The 15,821-nt window shown below is 41.2% G+C and overlaps 1 protein-coding gene across 1 annotated transcript in view; it reads left to right on the forward strand.

The window, feature by feature from the left end:
• Nucleotides 1-15,821, forward strand: part of AUTS2 (activator of transcription and developmental regulator AUTS2) — a 1,247,769-nt gene that overhangs the window by 846,867 nt on the left and 385,081 nt on the right. The window contains exon 5 of the mRNA XM_027862320.1: nt 4,233-4,262. Coding sequence (XP_027718121.1) covers nt 4,233-4,262 — 30 coding nt within the window. The remainder of the gene's footprint in view (nt 1-4,232; nt 4,263-15,821) is intronic.

Here is a 15,821-nt window from a genome sequence, read left to right on the forward strand (position 1 = left end):
TGTGTGTGTGTGTGTGTGTGTGTGTGTGTGTGTGTGTGTGTGTGTGTCCTTGGTCTGATGCTTTAGAGCATTGTGTATTAAGCCATTCAATTGTTGATACAGGAGAATGAAATGACCAACAGGCTCAGTTTTAGAACTGCCCTTTCTGTCCTTTAAAAATTAGGGATTTGTGGGTCCTTTTCTGCCTTTGACTAAAGTGTGGCCAAACTCTCTCTGCCTGGAGGTTGTACTGACGAAAACCTGGATCTCAGATCTCACCCCATGGCTTTAAAAATCTAGTCTTTCCGTCTGAATAGGCTCCCTTTGAAAATGGAGGGGCATTATTTTTAACTCTTCACAAAGGGTTTTGGAATCTTTCTTGGAAGGTTAGACCCCTCTCCTCTAGGCTCTGGTTAGCACCCTGCTCTGCTATTGAAATCAAAACAAGACCCCAATGTCGAAAGACTGCAATTGGCTGGTCACCTGGGACCTAGCCTCTGCATTGCAGTCCCATGAATTTTTTTTCCTGTTTCTTAATCTCCTTGTAGAGAATATAACCTCTCTTTGGAGGTGGCTGGTGTAAATGTGTATAAATTGGAGTGAGTACCCAGGGAGCCCCAAAGCGGAAAACTTCAGTCTTCTCTCACCCTTTAGGGACCCCAAATCACCAGGCCTCCGCAGTGCGTGAGTGTTAAAGCCTTCCAGTGTATTAAACATGAATTTAGGGCTGTGAATTCTCCCAACACCACATCTATAAACCCACCTCCCTTTTTCATAATGCTTGCTCATAAAATGCTGCCAACCCAGCAGATCGGCCCTGTGGAACTGTGGGTCTCTTTCTGTCTTTGGCTGTCAACAAAACCCCTTTTTATGAGTGGAATAGACCTCTTGTGTGTGCAGTACTCCTGGCTTTTTACAAAGTGTTCGAGGAGCCAGGAGCCAGGCTAGGCAAACGTGGGGAGCTGTTTGCCGAGTGCATTTATTGCCTTTGCATAATTTATGAGCTGGAGGGAGTTGACCATCATCCGTCTCTGCCAGGGGCTGGCACCGGAGGCTCATGAGGATGGAGCTGTAAATTGGATGGTGCGCTCCTGCTGAGCGCGGCAAAGTCCTCGGGTCAGTATGGGAATTTAATACCAGAAATGGAACTGTTTTCTCAGCGCGCCATGTGGGCCCCACTGCAACAGAAGCTTTTTTGGCAGACTCCGGGACTGGCCAAATCCGGAGCTGTCAGTCACCCGGCATGTTGTGAGGGGAGCCTGAGCCATTCCTAATCGGCTTGGCACTCGTGCTGCTTCCATAATGGATACCAGTAGGTCTCAGTCCTGCGCCATATGCTTAACTCTGGAGACAAGGTACTTCTGGGGATAGCAGTAATTACTCATTGCAGAATTAAGTGGACCTTGAAATTAGAACTGGACTGGCGGAAGGCAAGAAGCTTAACACGTTGATGAAAATGGCTGTTCCCACGGATATACTGCTGTTAGGGCCGGGTCCCCCACCCGCCACGAATTCTTGGGGATGGCGGCAAATGCTGCGCCACAGCCTTCAGCTGTCATTGATTACTCACCAACGAGTCATGAGGACTGGGGAAGACTTGCCTGGCCAAGAATGTGCTGCCTCTCTCTCCTGGCTCCCCACCACCACCCTGGTCTCTCTCTGTCTCTCTCTCCCCCTCTCTTGAAAGTGCTCCCAACGCTTAGCAGCCTTAAGGAGGGTTTAATTAAAGGCAGTGGCAGTCTCTCAGCCAGCAAAGCATGGCGGGCCCCAAAACAAAAGTGACATCTCGTACAGAACACTCACTACCTGCGCAGCTGAAAAAGAGGCACTTCATCTCAGCAGGGCTCAGTTTCCTCATCTCTAAAATGAAAGTGTATGCTTTCCCTCTGAGCTCCCTTTCAGCTCTAAGTCTGCCATTTTGTGACCAGGGGAACCTAAATCCATTTCCTGGCTTCTTCCTTGACTAGTTTCTTAGCACAGAGAACTAAAAGAAGCCTCTCACAATTCCCCTGAATGCTCACGCCTTTTCTCTGTTGGTTATCTCCCCTTTATCTCATATTTTATGTATATATATATATAATATATGTGTGTATGTATATGTATATGTATATATGTGTGTATGTATATATAATATGTGTGTATGTATATTTGTATATATGTGTGTATGTATGTATGATATGTGTGTATATATGTGTGTGTATGTATATATAATATGTGTGTGTATGTATATGTATATGTGTGTGTATATATAATATATGTGTGTATGTATGTGTGTGTGTATATATAATATATGTGTGTATGTATATGTATATATGTGTGTGTGTATATAATATATGAATGTATGTATATGTATATGTGTGTGTGTATACATATATGCACACTGTATATATACATACATATATAATATATATGTTGAGAGAGAGAGAAAATGTGTTTGTACATGGTTGTTCACATGTTTTCTTCTCTGTTAGATTGTAAACTCCTTGAGGGCAGAGATTGCATTATGTGTTTCTGTTATCCCCAACACTTAGCGCAGTTCCGGGCACATAGTAGGCACTTACATGATAGTTGGCTGACCTTTGTCATTCAAAATGATAGAGGAAAGAAGCAGCAGAAGAGGAGGAGGGGAAAGGGGGGGGGAGAGAGAGAGAGAGAGAATGAGAATGAGAATTCCTGGTCTATGATTCAGTAACTTCTACTTTATGTAGCAAAATTACCACCTTTAAAAATGTGACCTCCCTCTAACCTTGTCAGAAGAAGGAAAAGATAGAGATTGAGAACTAGAAGGAAGCTTGAGTTAGTTCCTGTTCCATCTTCTTACACACAGGATTGTGGGATCATTAACTTGGATCTGGAAGAGCCCTTCGAGGCCATCCAGTCTGACATGCCCTAATTTGATAGACCAGCAGACTAGAGCCAGGCCACGTAGGTGGTAAATGGTCAAGCTGGAATTCGGACTCTGGTCCTCTGACTCCTGCTCAGGTTAATTATGATATTTCAGCTCTGCCAAACTCAGCTGGAGAGCCAGGTCATGGTGTGAGTATGTATTCTTCCTTATGAGGTCATCGCCATTGGTTTCTTGCCCTCAGTGTGTTCTTTTTAGGAAATGTGGATTTCTTTTCTGGGCAGTCAGACTGGTTAAGTTAGCCATGACAAATGCTGATTTTTGCTGCCAGTTCCCATTTTCTTCATTGTCAGCGTGAGAGGGTGTGATGGTCAGGGGTTTGCATTCTGGGCGCCGTCACTGAAGAAGGAGATTGGCAGACTGGAGCGTGTATGGAGGCAGGCAGCCACAATGGCGAGAAACGTACAGATGATGCCATGAGAGCATCGAGGGAAGGAGCTGGGGATGTTTAACCCGGAGGAGAGACGATTTAAAAGAGACGTTATAGAGATCGGCTAGGGGGCCTAGCAGATTGAGCACTGGAGTGGGAGTCAGGAAGACCTGAGTTCACCTCCTGCCTCAGATATCTACTAGCTATGTGACGTTGGGCAAATCACTGAACTGGCTTCAGCCTCAGTTCACTTATCTTTAAAGAGGGGCGGTAAGAACAAGTTTGTCATGAGAATCAAATGAGATAAGATGTGTGTATGCACACACACGCATATACACACACATATAATATTTTGTAAACCTTGAAGTGCTATATAAATGTGATCTGTTGTTGTAATCGTATCCTCTGTGGTGTGTTCCAACTCTAAAACTCCTTGTTAAATTCTGGGGTTATATAATGCCATCATTCATATTTTTGTCCTTGTATCCCAGCACCTGGCACATACTAGACACTTAAGGAATGCTTACTGTTGGATGGATGGATGGATGGATGGATGGAGATGTGATTTCTCAATTCTTATTGAAAAAAGAATTGCGTCCCTAGATCGCCATAAATTTTCTTAGCTCACCTTCATCTGTAGCTAAACGACGGCACCCTACAAATTTATGCTCTGGTCAGTGAAATGTCATTTTTCCTGACCCACAGTCACTTCTGTCTGTCACCAGATGTGTTGGACTGTCCATAGGAAGAGCTACGTAGCGTCGATGTCATGTAAAACTACTAATTCACTCATTGACATTTTTGCGACAGGTTCATTTGACAGCCAGAGCAGTTGGAGAATTTCTTTTCAAGCGGCCTCATGCGTCCGTTAGCCTGACTCTTCCCCTCCCTGTTGCCTTTACAGTTACTACTTTCTTCCTTCAGAAACAACCAAAAAATATCTCCCTTTAACTGAGCTTCTTTTTCTATTTTTTTCAGTGTGACAGTGACAGTGACCAGGAAGAGAAGGTAAGACCTATATCAATTGCACCCTACAGTTGGATTCATTGTACACACACACACACACACACACACACATGCGCACACACTCCATCACAGTATACCTGCCTGGAGTTCCCTTTGAAGAGAATGCTTTCTCTTAGAAATTTATCCAAGTTTTTATCAAGTGCACCTTTCTCTTCTTGAAGTAATGCATGTGAGTCACACCATGGGACCTCTATCCCTACATGTTGGATTAGGAAGATTGACTTTGAAAATGACCCCTTCAATAGTGGTTGCACCCGGCCCATGGGATTTTTCTTTATGGGAGAAGAATTGCATCCCTAGAAAAATGTTGAGAAATAAGATGAATAGATAGCAGTCTTCTAACTGCCTCCCCCATGCCCCTACCATACTGGGGGCGTCGAAATTGTCACTACACATTATAGTAATTAATGTAATTGTCATTTGAACATTCCTGTTAACATACTTGATTTGTTCTTGTTACGCACTCCAGTACTTGCTTTTTCATGCACAATGATTTTCTTGGTAGAAAATATTTAAAATCTTTTTTTAAATTGATTTTTGGGAATTTGCTGTTGGGTGGCGGAAGGGAAAAGGGGCCTCCTCTTACAACATGGGGAAATTGCCTTCTTGTCCTTTGGATCAGAGGATAGGTAGGTAGCTTCTTCATCAGGCATTCACTGGATTTGGGGGATCATGGCCTCCTGACCTCCGCTTAACCAGCTCAAAGTGGACCGACGAAGGGAGCCTGTTTTTCGAACCTCCCGGAGAAGGATGGACGACAACCTGGTAAAATGAGAGGTGTGATATGTTTTATATCAGGGAACCTTGAGTTCATTGTTTGGTTATTGGCCTGTCTCACTCTTTTCCTCCTGCACCCTCTCAAACTTATTGCAAGGATTGACTGTAATTTATTGTTTCTTCCATCTAATGAAAAGAGATTCCTCAGAACCATGGTTTCTCTAACCATTGACCATCTGGTGACAAGACACACCCCAATCCCAACTCATGACTGAATCCCTACTGCCCTTTCCCTGGAGATGGGTCTTCTTCAATACATTTTAATGAATTTCACCCCCTTGCTGTAGAAAACTCTTGGGGTTATCATTTGAGGAGGGGAATTCTTTCTGTGTGTGCGCCGTCACTTCTGAAGCCAGGAGTCTCCCCTCCCTCTCTGCTGCCAGCCTGGAAGAGAGATCTAAGGGCCCTGTTCTTAGCTGCCGTTAATTTGAATTCAGCATATGTAGCCTGTTATAAAATGCGAGACATCATCATTTGAGCAGGTCAAGCATATTCAGATGAAGACAAATGGTGCTTATTTGATTTCCTTAAAATCAGGAAATGAAAAAAGTGTTCTCTGGAGAAATCATGTTCTGCCTGACTAAGATGATAGACCAAAGCATGTCCCCCAGATAAGAACCGGCTCTCGCCTTGAGGTTTTTATCTCTGAAGGACGGCCAGGACTGTCAGCTTGCTGACATATGCATTATCCATGTCATTTTAAACAAAGTGACCTATGGAAGGGTGCACTGTGCCGTGACATGATAATGGGCTGTTGGATGACAGGTAAAGTACACACTCTAAAGGAAGCCGTGTATTATTCCTTTGTTTAACTGACAAGCCGGCGCTTCCTTCCCTCAGACAGTGGTATCCTCAGATCCCTCTCGGTAGGATGTCCAAAGAATCTAAGAGCTGTGTTCATTGGGTGGCAGTGACATTGGAGATGGAAAGGTATCCTTCTGCCCTGGGAACATCCCCTTGACCAGATGGGCTACTCTTTAGCTCCTTCTCAGATTCCTTGTTACACGATTTCCTTTATGGTCATCATCCCCCGACCCCACCATTCGTCATAGTGTTAGAGGAATTTCCCCCAGGGTGATCCCAATCTAGGCCATTGTTGTTATTGGAGGCCTCATCTCCATCGTTTCACCTTAAAGCCAGGGGTCTTGATGTATTTCTACCAATAGCTGGTGTATTTGGAAGCAAACTGTGTTGTCACCACTCGCTATGTGGTAACAACAGTGAAGGGAAGGAAGAGTGAGCGCCATTTTGTTTGTCCTTCATAAATCTATATTCTGATTCCAGAAATAATTTATCTGCCTATACATTTTAGAGAGAATGCATTTTCTGAGGAATAGAGGTAGACCCTGCATATTAACATTTCCTTCCCTTCCAAAATGCTTGATTTAACAATTGCACATTGGAGAGAGATGTGCAGGCCAGGAGAGACTGAACAGGGAATTCCATGTGGTTTTTTTAGTCAGATGGAGAAGCCTCTACTATCTATAGGGAGAGACACCATTACTTGATGGGTAGAGGTAGTTTCAGGAGTGGAAAACGAGGATGGGCAGCAAAGAAAGGCCAGTCAAAGAAAGAGAATGAATTCTCTTTTGGCAGAAGAACAAAAAAAAGATCATCTCTAGGAAGATAGGAAACATGACTCTGAGATACCACGTTGTCATTCCTCATCCCTCTGCAATTATCTTTGTCCTCTGCAATGTGGGTGTTTTTCTCTCTGGATGGCAGCAGCCCCTCCAGTCTTTTCCTTTCATAATTGGAAGTTGCCATCAAGGCTGGCACTTGGTTTGTCTCTACCTGTCCTTCTGTGAGGTGTTTCTCCTGAGGTTTCTCGTCCACAGCCGGCAAAGCTCTTTCATTGTGCTTCTGTCTGCTTGGCCCTGTTGTTGTGAAGACTGTCAGAATTCCCTTCCCAGACTGCCATGGCCTTGGGTTCATAGCCAAGCTTTGCCATCTTTCTCCCAGACTCAGGACCAGGTTAGCTGTTTCTTCCCCTAGCCAACCGTGAGTACATTGCTCCTGCAACACCCTTCCTCATGCACAAACCCAGAGCACTGACAGGAGCCTCTTTGACTTGAGGTTTGGAGAATTTTCATCAGAATTAGAAATGCTAATACTTGAAAAGATGCCTCTCAATATCCCAGGATCTCTCCAGTGAGTCCCACCAAGGATGACCACAGAGGCAAAAATGGTGGTCTCCTCAGAGACGCACTGAGATTCCTTCTTGGAAGATTTGCCGTTCTTTACTGTGTGTGGCTCCCCTGGGCTGCTGCTCTAAAATTAGGGTCCTGTACTCCACACAGCTGACTGAATTGAGATAAATCATACTCTCTGCTGATAGCAAGCTGTAATTTATAAAATGATACCCTTACTAATTAATGGAGGCAGAGACTAGCAACAAAACTCCAAAGAGCCAGGCGTTATCTAAATGCAGGCCACGTCCTTCTTCGTGGAAAAGGCAGCCTCGGAACTTTGGTAGGACACCAAGTGGAGAAATGTCTGTTTTATCCTTTCCTCCCAGCTGTCTGCATGCATTTCAGCTTGCATGCTAGAGAAGCAAGTAGATCTTTCTGAGGAGTAGCAATGGATGGTAGCATTGGATGCAGGGGTGGGGAACCCATGAAGGATTTATTCTGTGAAGCTTCGATTCAGTCACAGGGCTGCACTTGAGGACCTAGAGGGCCACACGTGGCCTCGAGACTGCAGGTTCCCCACCTCCAGGATAGAGAATAGAGGGGTGATTGGGAAGACCAGAATCCAAGAAGAGAGGCTGGTACCTAGTTATCCCAAGAAAAAGCAGACAGCCCAGACTCTTAAATAACCACAATTAAGCATTTAATTGTATTTCTTCTCTGAAAATCTGTTAATATCACAGAGAAATGCTTTCTTTTGTTCTCGGAAAAAAAAAAGCTGCATTCACTGCTACTTCTCGGGGTAGATCATCACCTGGAGGGAAGGTAAAGAAATTTATTTTTGAGGCATATAGGTATGATATAATAGAAAACTAGCTTTGTAGTCAGGAAGACCTGAGTTCACATCATGGTTCACACATTTACTATATGAATGACCTTCTCTGTGCTTCAGTTTCCTCATCTGTAAGATAAGGAGTTTGGACTTCATGGCCTATAGAGGCCCTTCCAGCTCTTTTTTTTTTTTTTTTTTTGGCTAGGCAGTGGGGTTAAGTGACTTGCCCAAGGTCACACAGCTAGTAAGTGTTATGTGTGTGAGACCAGATTTGAACTCAGGTCCTCCTGAACCCAGGTCCTCCTGAACCCAGGTCCGGTGCTCTATCCACTGTGCCACCTAGCTGCTCCCTAGCTCTGTCTTTGATCTAATGAAAAAGAAATATAGTTTGGGAGCTGATCAGAGCCACAAAGAGACACATTCTCTCCCTCTTTTTCCTGTTGTGTCCATGTACAACGTCTTATTCCAAGTTGGGCGTAAAATGTAAGCCATCCTTCAGCTTTTTAAAAAATACCTGTTAATCTTAGCAGGCTTTGAAAACTGAGACCAAACTATGAGATCCGGGCCCTACACCCACCTCATTCTTTTCTTCCCAATACAAATCTGTTGCTGCATTTAAAAAAAAAACAGGGTGAGAAATTACCGGGAGAGTGTTACAAGTACTTCCAGCTGCCTGGAAGCAGGCAGCGATTCACACTTTCCCCAAGGTGGAATCCCACTCCATCACATTAACTCATAAGATCTAGATCGTCTGATGGCCCAGCTCTTCCCAACTTCAGGGAAAACTCAAGCAACATGTAAACATGGCACTTTTTTTGCAGCACAGATCTGTTTTGCATCTGCTGGTTTCCGCCTCCACCATTTCCACTGGCAGTAGTAGCCTCGTCTTACTGAACTAAGGTGCCATCCTAATTTGGGGCCAGAATTCTAATGTGTGGGTTAAAAGCAATGGTGAATTCATGCCCCATTTTGCATGTCTATGTCACCTTAAATTCATTGTGTAAATCAATGGCACTCAAAGGGTGTACAATAAATTTCACTAGGCATGTTGCCCAATTTTAGATGTTATATCTTTCTGTAATTTTGTTTGATATAAATTTTGCTTATCCAGCTTATGTAATGTAATACATAAAGCCATTACAAAATAGGTGAAATTCACCTTTTACACGTGCTCATTAACCTCATAACACACAAGACTTTGAATTTGCAAAGATTTTAAATAAAAATGGCTGCTCTTACTGACAGGAAACTGAACACGCGCACGTCTCATTAGCCTTCCGTATGTTTGCCAACTTAAGTGTTCAGTGGGCTAGGATTCCTCCCAGCAAAGAGTATTGTTTTGTGAGCAGGAAAAAAAAGTTTGACAACTATTGGCATAGAACATGGTAGTATATTGGGTGAAAACCTCCTCGGGAGATGATTCTATCCCTTTGGTAAATTCAGGACTCTCCAGATAATATATCCGACACGTGACGGATGTGTTTTCCAGAAGTACAGATACAGCAATGACCTGCAAAGCTGCCTCTTTCCTCCCACCCACTGGAATGAGCGTTTTTCTCTTTTGAAAGTCACCTTATAAGAGTGACTTCTTAAAACTCCCATCTGCCTGTCAACTCTCTAGTATCAGTCTTTGGTCCGGGTAGAGGCTAAAGCCGACAAGTATACTGTCCCGAAAGGATTAGGTGGTGATAAATTGAATTACACCCTTATTGCACCTTATAGATAGGAGAATTTGTCAGAGAGAAATATTCGCTTTCCATTCAATGTCTAGTACTGCTGGAATTTTGACTGCTTGAGAAACAGGCTTGAAAATTGTGTTTATTTCTCTGAGCATCTAAAGGTGTATAAATAGTATGGAAGATATAGAGCCCTGAGGGACCTTAGAGGCCATAGAATCTAACCACTTCATTTTACAGAAGAGGAAACTGAGACCCAAAGGGCTTACTTGGACTGTCCCATTTCTATTTTTTTAAGACAGAAAGTGAAGCAAGAGAGTAATTGATATCTTCCCTCTTCCCAACCCAGACTCCAGTCTACATGTGGATAACGGTTGACTGAAATATAAAACTAGAAGTCGGGCATGTCAGAAGCTGAGCTTTCATTTTTTTTTTAAATTTGGAAGTGTTCAAACGGACTAGAGCCCAGCAAAAGATCAGGATTGTTAACTTTTGACCCCGAGTGTGGTTTGAAATAGGTTATTATTATTCAATTGACCCAATTGAAGTTGTTATCATGTTCCAACATGGAGGTGAAAGGTTCAGGAGAAAAGCAAAGATTCCCTTCCTTAATAACCTACCATGTGCATTCAGTTGGAAAGAACATTGGGTTTAGAACCAGAAGCCCTAGGTTCCAATCCCAGGTTTGCCACTTGTTAACTCACAGATACGGATCTAGAAGGGACCTCAATGGTCATCTAGATCAACCACCCCATTTTACAGATGAGGAAAGGAAGACTGTGGTTAAGTGACTTATCCAAGTTCACATAGATCTTAGGCATCATAGGCAGGATTTGAACCCCAGTCCTCTGAGTCCACTGCCAGTATTCTTTCCAAGGTCCTTTCTCAAAACTCTCCTCATACTGGGAATACTGGCTGGTCCTTTTTAGACCTCAAAGAACAACAGGATAGACCCCCAGATGGATCTATCTAGATTGATTTCAGATTAGAGTTTCCTTTATCTCATAGAGGCACCCAACTGATTGTTCACACCAAGATGACACCTTGGATGTGGGTACAAGCACTAGACAGTCAGTCTTAATGTGGAAGGGGCCCCAGATGCGTACCTCTGGGACCTCCTTATTGAAAGAGTCCCCTGTTGTATTTAAGCCAACTGTGTAGACTATGTGTTCGTCTTGGTTTAGGCATCTTTTTAAGGTTTTCTGTCTGTGTCTTGCCCCACTGGAAATTTTCCTTCATTCTTGATTTAGATTTAGCTTGGGATCTTTCTGGCTCTTGAATGATTTCTGGTTTCCATAGTGGTTATCCAGAAGACCCCTTGTTCCTCCAAGATTGTGTCTGGGTCAGCATGACATTTTGTTGTTCTTCCAACTTTGGTCATTCTTTGAGCACCATATTTCCAGTTGGCTTAATTACCACTTATCCAAACAAAATCCCTTTTAATTCTTCCCTAGGATTAAATTCCTCACGCATAATTACTTCAAATCCTAGGACTCAGTATGTATAGCTTTCTTTAATGACTATTCAGAGCCAGACCCCAGACTGCCCCCAAAGACCTCTAAGTGTACCGCGCAGGGTATCTACCCTCTACCTCTTGGTCCCTGTGTGTCTGAATGATATTACTGACAAGATGAAGGCTGTAAAGGTTTAAGTTTTTACTGTCCTGCAAATGAATGAAATAGCATCATCTCGAGAGTTCACAAAATCATTAAGAACAAGACATTTCTGATTTTTTTTATGAACTGATGGTGTTTGGATCTGTGGGTTGCAGAAAGAACAGGAATTAGGAAACCTCTCAGTGATTTGTGGATGGGTCAGCAGAAACTGTCCGAAGATCTGGGTTTTAATTCCAAATTTGTCACAGTCACGCTAAGTGATCTTACACAAGTCCCCTGCATTCTTTACAACTCACAGGATGATGAATCTAGAACAGTTAGGGACATTAGAAACCATCTATTCTGCACACGAAGAAATTGAGGCCCAGAAGTGTTAAGTCTTTGGTCACGTAAGTCACTTAGGCAGGTCTGATAACTCTTGAGCCAATGTTCTTCCTATTATACCTATGCTAAATTGATTTCATAGTCTTTAAAATGAGTAGGTTGGGGCAAGGGACCCTTCTCCAAAACTCTGTGATCTTTTAATTATCCTCTTCATGTGGGATTAGGAGACCTGAGTTCTAATTCTGAATAGCCCCAGTGCCTTTCACGTGGCAGATAATTGATGACGTCTTACTGAATTCGCGTTATTTCATTATTTGTTCTGTGCTGGTTGTGCCCTCTCTTTAGACTTAACGAGTTCCTTTTCTGGACTTCAGGGGCTTCTTCTTCTGGAGCAGCATTGATTGCTTCCTGCCCAATTAGAGAAAATGCCCGGTCATCACTGCTGCTATCACTCCTGGGGCACATCTATTGCTGAAGATGAGGGAGGAAGGGAATCTGTTAGCTCACACTGGGCACCAGCAGGCGCCATGTTTTGGTTTTGGTTTTTGGTGTTACTTTGTTTTGAGGAGTTAGTTTGGTTTGTAATAGAAATACAGTAATGTATGACTACTAATGTATGGTTAATCGTAATAGAGCAATTCTGGACCCTTAGCTCTTTGTGACGCTCCTGTAATTCAGATTATTTTATTCTAGTCCGGATGGCCTTGATCTTTGTGGAATTCTTCATCCTGTCTTCCACTTCACATCCAGCATGTCCTCTTTCCGTACCTCAGCCTCTCTCCATCCCTGGCTTCCTTCACGTCTCCGTTGCCGTGCCCCCTCCTGTGGGAAGCCCTTTCCTGATGCCCTGAAGACACTTAGTACAGTCTCCCTCCCTCGCACATTATCGTGCATACATATACTTTTCTGTTTATAGATAAGATTAGATATAAGCTCCTTGAGGATGGGGGCTATCTTTTGTCCTTTTTTAGACATCCCCTGCAAAATAGTTTGCATATATTAGGAGTTCAGCAAAGACTTCTGGGGTCGTATTGGATGACTGATCTTCTCAAACCTCACAGGTTCTCTGTCCTTAGCAAAGCTGAGCAAATGCCAAGGTATTCTCTGCAACAGTCATACGAGGTCATAGATTTAAAGCTGAGGTCATCTAGTCCGCATCTTCTTTTAAAAATAATGACGATTGACTCATCTCAGACCCGGAGGGAGAAGTGACTTGGTCAAAGTCACTAAAGAGCAAGACTTAGATTGGAACCCAAATTCATAAGATTCTGTATCTTGAGCTGAAAGGGACCTCAGAAGCCATCTTGCTTTACTGATGAAGAAATTGAGGCCCAAAGTGGAGAAAAGACCTGAGCTCCCCCAGCTGGAAAGCGTTAGAAGGACAGTTTGAACCAAGGTCCTCTGGTTCTACAGGCCCAGGCCTTTCCATGGTGTTAAGGTACCCCACATCTTGGTGCAGGAGTAAGTGGCAGTGTTCTTGCTTGCCACAGTAGGTCAAGGATTGGCACAGGCACCGTGACTGACTTGTCTTTTCTTGTTTTCTGTCACATTAGGGACAATCGGAACAGTTTGGTATAATGAGGAAAGGGTCAGCTTTGAAGTCAGAACTCTCACATTCACATCAGGCTGTATGACCCCGGGCAAATCACTTAACCACTCAGTGTTCCTGCCCTGGCAACTCTCCTAGAGAAGCAGGGTAGAAGAGTTTGTGATCCCTTTGGCAGGGCCAGATTAAGCAGCAAAGTCTACTGTGGTCCAGGCAGTGTGCTGAGAATACAGAGAAAGGCAAAAACAGCCCCTGCCCGGACATGAGATCATAGTCTAACAGAAGAGAAAATGCAAATGACTATATACAAAGATCTATCTCTGTCAGTCTGTCTATCTAGATATAGATATCTGTATATTGAGAGCTATATATTTATAAATATATCTATATCCATATAGCTATAGCTCTCTGTATATAAATAGGACATTTTATGTGTCTACAGATATATAAAGACATATTGTTCTAAATCTAGTATGTATAGTACATCTATCTAGATATGCTGTATACAGTATGTGCTATATATTATATACTAGATCTATATAGACTATCTGCTATATGTACTATATATTATATACTATATCTGTATAGATATAGTATGTACTATATATTTTATCCTACATCTATCTAGATATATTGTATACTGTACATATACTGTATGTACTATATATTATATACTATATCTATATAAACTATATACTATGTGTACTATTTATCATATACTATATCTGTGTAGATATAGTATATACTATATATTTTATTCTATATCTCTCTAGATATATACTGTACATAGGCTGTATGTACTATATATTATATATCTATATAGACTATATGCTATATGTACTATATATAATATACTATATCTGTATAGATATAGTATGTACTATATGTTTTATCCTATATCTAGATATACTGTGTACTGTACATATACTGTATATACTGTATATTATATACTATATCTATATGAACTATGTACTATGTGTACTATTTATTATATACTATATCTGTGTAGATATAGTATGTACTATATATTTTATTCTATATCTCTCTAGATATATACTGTACATATGCTGTAGGTACTATATATTATATATCTATATAGACTATATGCTATATGTACTATATATAATATACTATATATGTATAGATATAGTATGTACTATATATTTTATCCTATATCTGTCTAGAGTACATACTGTATGTACAATATATTATATACTATATATAGACTATATGCTATATGTACTATATATCATGTAGTGTATCTAGATAGATATAGTATGTATTATATATTTTATACTATATCTATCTAGATATACTATATATTGTATGTACTATATATTATATACTATTTTATATAGACTATATACTGTATGTACTATATATTATATACTATATGTACTATATGTTATATGCTATATCTATATAGACTATAGACTATATATAACTATATATTATATACTATAGATACTGTATATTTATCCTATATCTATCGAGATACATTATATTCTGTATATACTATATATTATATACTATATCTCATATATTTTGTCCTATATCTATCTATAGTATATACTATGTATACTGTACATTATATATTATATCTATCTAGATATAGTTTATACTACGTAATTTATGTTCTATTATATACTATATCTATAGTGTATACTATATATTATACTATATATTTTATCCTATATCTATCTATAGTATCTATTATATGTACTGTATTTATACTATATACTATACGTACTATATATTATATCTATCTAGACCTAGTAAGCTAGAGATACCTCAATTTAATATGGCACTCAGAAGGCACTAATACTTGTGGGGTCTTGCTGAGAATTCACTGCCCCAGTGAAGTCCCATGGCTGGTCCAGACCAAAGCATTAGGGGATTCCTAATCTTGCCTGCCTCCAGTGGTGCCTTTCTTGGGGGAGTGAAGTAGAAACTTCCAAAATAACAAAAATCCTACCTTGCCCTTTTTATGAATTTTCTGGATTTCTGAGTTCTTATTTACCCTGCCCAGCAGCATGCTTGGCTGGGCAGGGCAGGTACGTGTCATACTGATTTGACAGGTGAAGTCGGTAAGGATCTTTGTGAATTGGCTTAAGTTCACTTACATTGTATAACAATACGTTACATTACATTACATAATATTATTTATGTAATTTTTACTTTGAATTTTATTTAACTTTGAACCCAGTGCACTTGCAACTATGACACAGTCTTTCCATGGTAAATTGTTCCTTATGTCTCTGCCTAATAAAACATTGTTATGGAATGTCAGCAGTCATTAGCAGTCTTCCCCCATTAGAATGTAAGTTCCTTGAGTACAGGGACAGTTTCTATCATTATATCTCCAACACCTTATGCAGTGCTTGGCATATACAGTAGTAGGTGCTTAATAAATGCATTTTAATTGATAATTTAGAGCCTGAGGCCCCACAACTAGTAAATCAATGAGCCAGCTCTTCTGATTGCGTGTGTGTTATTTTACCACTGCAGAGATGAGTCACTCCAAAAATTGTAGACCATTCCAAAGCATTCCTGTAGAGTAAGATACATAGTGGGTCGACCAGCTTTGAACTTGAGGATGTGTCTGAGCCTTTACTGATTCTTTCCACTGGTCAGTATACAT

Source organism: Vombatus ursinus, unplaced genomic scaffold, assembly GCF_900497805.2.
Source record: "Vombatus ursinus unplaced genomic scaffold, bare-nosed wombat genome assembly UNPS02014768.1, whole genome shotgun sequence".
Taxonomy (NCBI): Eukaryota; Metazoa; Chordata; class Mammalia; order Diprotodontia; family Vombatidae; genus Vombatus; species Vombatus ursinus.